Below are 6,000 nucleotides of genomic sequence, written 5' to 3' on the forward strand. Positions count from 1 at the left end.
TGGTAGACTTCTTTTTTTTTTTTGAGACAGAGTCTCCCTCTGTTGCCCAGGCTGAAATGCAGTGGCACTATCTCGGCTCACTGCAAGCTCCGCCTCCAGGGTTCACAAAATTCTCCTGCCTCAGCCTCCCGAGCAGCTGGGACTACAGGCGCCCACCACCACGCCAAGCTAATTTTTTGTATTTTTAGTAGAGATGGAGTTTCACCGTGTTAGCCAGGATGGTCGCGATCTCATGACCTCGTGATCCACCCACCTCGGCCTCCCAAAGTGCTAGGATTACAGGTGTGAGACACAACACCCGGCCCAATGGTATTTTAAACCTGTGGACAGAGCTAACATATGAATGTGTTCAAGCTGTACTCAGAATCATTTATTTTCTCAACTTACACTATTCAACATCTTATATATGAAAACATTTTTATCTGAAAGTATGAAAATGTCAGAGTCTAGGCCGGGCGCGGTGGCTCACGTCTATAATCCCAGCACTTTGGGAGGTTAAGGCGGGTGGATCACCTGAGGTCAGGAGTTCAAGAACCGCCTGACCAAAACTACTTAATTTTTGCCTACTAAAACTACGTAATTGGCCAGGCGTGGTGGCGTGATCCTGTAATCCCAGCTACTCAGGAGGCTGAGGCAGGAGAATCGCTTGAACCTGGGAAGCAGAGGTTGCAGTGGGCAGAGATTGCGCCACTGCACGCCAGCCTGAGCAACAACAGCGAAACTCCATCTCAAAAAAAAAAAAAAAAAAAAAAAAAAAAGAGGGCGGGCATGGTGGTTCCCACGTGTAATCCCAGCACTTTGGGAGGCTGAGGAGGGCAGACCACCTGAGGTCAGAAGTTTGAGACCAGCCTGGCCAACATGGTGAAACCTCGTCTCTACTAAAAATACAAAATTAGCCAGATGTGGTGGCATATGCCTATAATCCCAGCTACCTGGGAGGCTGAGGCAGAAGAATCACTTAAGCCAGGGAGGTGGAGGTTGCACTGAGCCAAGATCACACCATTGCACTCCAGCCTGGGCAAAAAAAAAATGAAACTCCATCTCAAAAAAAAAAAAAAAAGAAATTGTTTAGCGGAGCACCAACAAATACTTGGGTACCACAGTGTGCAGGATGTTCAATCCATAAAATAACATCTTCTGCCACACCTCCACAGCAGAAGAGTCACATATTCTATATAGAGCTAATATAATATGCACTGTGCTCCTACAAAGTGCCTGACCCTGGCACCATGTGAAGTGCTTTACTCTCACTAACCCATAAAATTCTCACAACTACCCTATGTGGTAGATACTATGACTGACATTTTTTTTTTTTTTCAGATGGAGTTTCACTCTTGTTGCCCAGGCTGGACTGCAATGGCGCGATCTCGGCTCACCACAACCTCCGCCTCCCGGGTTCAAGCGATTCTCCTGCCTCAGCCTCCCGAGTAGCTGGGATTACAAGCATGCGCCACCACTACCAGCTAATTTTTGTATTTTTAGTAGAGACGGGGTTTCTCCATGTTGATCAGGCTGGTCTCGAACTTCGGACCTCAGGCAATCTGCCTGCCTCGGCCTCCCAAAGTGCTGGGATTACAGGCGTGAGCCACCGTGCCCAGCCTTATTAACACTTTTAAAGAGCCTGAAGCCAGAGAGGTTAAGTAATCTGCCAAAGTTGCACAGCTAGTAGTAACCTGTGGAAACAAGATTCCAACCCAGCAGACTTGATCCAAAATCATCACACATCTTCCCAAGTAAAAGGAATACAAAAATATTATACCATTATCTTACAGGATTGAGTTTTAGTTGGGGGGCATGTACTCTTTACCAAAAGATTGGAGTAGGCCGGGCGCGGTGGCTCACGCCTGTAATCCCAGCACTTTGGGAGGCCGAGGCGGGCAGATCACAAGGTCAGGAGATCGAGACCACGGTGAAACCCCGTCTCTACTAAAAATACAAAAAAATGAGCCGGGCGCAGTGGCGGGCGCCTGTAGTCCCAGCTACTCGGGAGGCTGGGGCAGGAGAATGGCGTGAACCCAGGAGGCGGAGCTTGCAGTGAGCCAGGATCGTGCCACTGCACTCCAGCTTGGGCAACAGAGCAAGACTCCGTCTCAAAAAAAAAAAAAAAAAAAAAAGATTGGAGTAGAGACAGTTGATGTTTTGCTTCCTACTCTCCAACCACACTGTTCCTAAGGATAGGTTAAAGTTGACCACATAGCCGGGCGTGGTGGCTCAGCCTGTAATCTCAGCACTTTGGGAGGCTGAGGCGGTGGAGTGCTTGAGGTCCGAAGTTCAAGAGCAGCCTGACCAACATGGTGAAACCCAGTCTCTACTAAAAATACAGAAATTAGCCAGGCATGGTGGCAAGCACCTGTATCAGAGCTACCCAGGCAGCTGAGGCAGAACTGCTTGAACCCCTGAGGCGGAGGTTGCAATGAGCCGAGATCACACCACTGCACTCCAGCCTGGGTGACAGAGTGAGGTTCAGTCTCAAAATAAATAAATAAATAAATAAAGTTGACCACATGAATTAAATCCTCAACCTTACTATACATTTGTTCTATGCTCCCTTTTCCAGAAAGGCCCTATCCCACCCCTCTGACTCAATTCCTATTAGTCCTCCAGACTTCATTTATTTATTATTATTTTTTTGAGACTAAGTCTCGTTTTGTTGCCCAGGCTGGAGTGCAGGGGCACAATCTCAGCTCACTGTAACCTCCGCCTCCCAGGTTCAAGCCATTCTCCTGCCTCAGCCTCCTGAGTAGCTGGGACTACAGGCACCTGCCACTACGCCCAGCTAATTTTTGTATTTTTAGTAAAAATGGGGTTTCACGATATTGGCCAAGCTGATGTTGAACTTCCGACCTTGTGATCCGCCCGCCAAGGCCTCTTAAAGTGCTGGGATTACAGGTGTGAGCCACAGCGCCGGCCCAGACTTCATTTTAGGTATCATCTCTATGTAAGTCTACTCAAACTCCTCACGATTTAGACTAGGCACTCTTCCTCCCTATGCTTACTACTGTAGCATCTTACTGGAATGCTCCTCAAGGGGTCTGTTGTGTTCATTTATTCTCAGTGCCTAAGAACAGTGCCCAGCATTAGATGCTCAATATATATTTGCTGACCCATCTGATCACCTAACCCCAGCCAGCTACAGCTAAAAGTGGAGTGTTAAAAGCAAACTTAGTGCTAGGGAAGTGCTAGCGCTAAGTGCTAGTATTCTCTAACCCACAAGTTAGAGAACAAGCCCTAAGTTTCATGAAATTTATGACAAACCAAGAAAACAGTATGATACTCTGGAAATAAGGATTATGATAATTTGCCTCCCAAAAAAGGTGAGCAAAATAAAAATCTATTTAAAAAATGACTTGTCCAATTTAATTTCTGTAAAATTTATTTTGTGAGAACGAAGCAGCTGATATTTGTCACAAAAGAAAACCCAAACCAAATATTTCAGTAACGCTATATAAATTGCTTCAAATCAGCTTAATTTTGACAATTCCCAGAGTTCAAAGACGACTGCAGTTGCTTTTTAAAATCGTCTCAATATAAAATTACATTTAAACATGGGTTCAACTGCACGGCCACAATGCTGAGAGCCATGTGTCTTTTAAGAAATGTATTGGGGAGCGGATGGGTTTCACAATTAATAAAGCACAATTAGCGTCAGCGCCACTTAAATTTTCTACCCAGATTCAAAAGGGACTTTCCTAGAGCTTTCCCTTTTCCTTTCCTAAACGGGAAATTCGATTAAAAAGGTCACTCTTCAGCTCTTACTGCCACACTAAGTAATTCTGAAACACGGTGAAAGTGCATTGTAAGTCCATAGGGCTACGACTGGCAAAATACTTTCCTGTAAATACTAGAGTCAAATAAAAGAGAAGAGAGAACTTGACTTCACTCTGTTGGGTTTGAGGACAGAAACTGATCATCTTCCTCAGATTACTGCTTCTGTTGATGTCTCGAAAAGCGCTGAGGCAAATATGCCAGAGTCCCGCCCCAAGCGCGAAGAGCCTCCGATTGTTTGACACATCAATGGATTAGTCAATGAGGGCAACTCACTTTTCCCTTCTAATTTACCTTAATTATCCTTCTCAGAAACCCTCAAGTTTACTCTAAGTTATGACCATATGGAATCTTCTCTTTGCCCCAAAGTATAAATTCAGGCCTTTCCCAAATAGCTAGTACTGCTTCAATCGCAACCACTGAAATAAATACTTTAAAAATATCACACATCTAGTAATTCCATGCAAATGTGGAAAAAGCCAGTCCAGTCGCCTGAAGAAATAAGGTTCTGGAACACGGTTAAATGGTGCATATTTTGTAACAGAAGGCACTGAGCATAGTGGGAGACTCGAAAGCAAAAGACCGGATGGAAATCATGGGAAGACCCCGCCCCAGTAAGCTCGATGCCGATTCAAACAGTAACTTGGATCTGTCGTTTGGAATCGGAATCACTGAAACAAAGGCGTATATTACGGGAAGCAAGATGTCTGGAGTAAAATAAACGGTTTGCAGCTACCGAGACTGTACACCGTCCTCCCACAGGTCTTACCTATGGTGGAAATAAAGGTAGTATTGAAGGCATCATCCGAAAAACGAAAAAGGACGCAGGTCTTCCCCACTCCCGAATCCCCGATCAGGAGCAGCTTGAAAAGCAGGTCGTACGTCTTCTTCGCCATTGGGAGGAGCGGCTCGGGCTCTCGCCGCCGGCGGCCCCAAGGGATCGGTCCCTCTCACTAGGGCCAACTCCTCACTCGGGCGTTCTCAGGCCGGAGGACCGGGGAAGCGTGGGAAAAAGGAAGGCTCGAGAGGGCGCGGGCGACCTACGAACAGCTTCGGGGAAGCCCCGACAGTGGCGGCGTCCAGTGCCTCCGAGGGCGGCGACCGCGGCTCCGCAGCCTCTCCCAGCCGCTCCGCCCGGTTCCGGGGAGTCGGTCGGGACAAAATGGCCTCCCCTCCCCCCTCAGGGCTTCTCGGCCGGGACGCTCCCACAGGCGAGCAAGCCTGCTCTGCCGTCGAGGAGGCGCGGCGGGCGTGAGGACAGTCTCTCTCGCGAGCAGAAACTCCGCGCTAGCACGCGGCGAGGGCAGCGAAGAAAGACCCCCAAGTCGACGAGCTCAGTTACATAGCCCCAGGAAACCGAGCCGCCCCGGCCAGAGCCACCTTTTCCCCGTGCCCTCTCACGCCGCCGTGCGCGCTGCCTGAGACGCACGCAAGGACGTACGCCCGCCCTTCCCTCACGCCCTAGCCCTGCGGTTCGCCTCTGCGCACGCGCACAAGAGGGCACGGGGCGCGCCGAAGTGGAGAGTGGAATGCTCGGGTATCCAAGCCTCAGTCTGAGGCTGGACCCAGAGGGGAGAAGGGAGGGGCGAGAGAGGGCGAGGCCGCGGGCGCGCTCCCTGTAGCCGCCTGATAGGGTGCGCGGCGTTACGAGCACGCCCCGCGGGAGCCGCTGCTTAGCGACTGCGCAGGCGCAGCCCCCCCCCCCCGCTTTCCCCCCGAGACACCCTTCCCGAACCCTGCACCTCCTTCCAGTCCTGGGGTCTCCCGCTGGACTGCGCTGCGGTTTCTCTGCCCAGCGTTTGTCGGGTGTATTGAGTTGGAGGTCTTGGCGCAGCGACGGGCTTGGGTGGCCATGTGTTCCCATGTAGGTGGAGCTCGTAAACGCGAGAAAAAACTGCGCCCTGGGTCATTTAATAGCCTCTTTGCTAGAACGAGACGCCTCCCGGCGTGCCCCCTTTCCAGGGCCAGGCCTGACGGGGAAACATGAGTGCTCCGTCCCGGTTGACTTCAAGAGCAAGAGTTTGAGATGGAAAAACTGGCCACGCTGCTCGGGTTGGGATGATGTAATCCTCACAACCTCTTCCTGGGCGAGGAGAGGAAGGCTGAGGAACACCTGGGCGCAAGAAGAACCTCCCCGCGAAGTAGAAGGGTCTGTGCGGTGCTCAGAGAACCTGCTTCAGGCCTTTGCCGTCCTTTAGGAATCCGGGAGAACCCGAGAGCTCTCTGCAGAGGAGG

At 50.1% G+C, this 6,000-nt stretch overlaps 1 protein-coding gene across 1 annotated transcript in view; it reads right to left on the reverse strand.

Moving 5' to 3' along the window:
- RAB10 (RAB10, member RAS oncogene family) overlaps window positions 1–5,321 on the reverse strand; it is a 106,851-nt gene extending 101,530 nt beyond the window's left edge. Inside the window, exon 1 of the mRNA XM_050753686.1 lies at window positions 4,535–5,321. Within this exon, the coding sequence (XP_050609643.1) occupies window positions 4,535–4,661 (127 nt within the window). The 5' untranslated portion in view covers window positions 4,662–5,321. The remainder of the gene's footprint in view (window positions 1–4,534) is intronic.
- Window positions 5,322–6,000: the final 679 nt, after the last annotated feature.

This window comes from Macaca thibetana, chromosome 13, assembly GCF_024542745.1.
Source record: "Macaca thibetana thibetana isolate TM-01 chromosome 13, ASM2454274v1, whole genome shotgun sequence".
NCBI classification, from domain to species: domain Eukaryota; kingdom Metazoa; phylum Chordata; class Mammalia; order Primates; family Cercopithecidae; genus Macaca; species Macaca thibetana.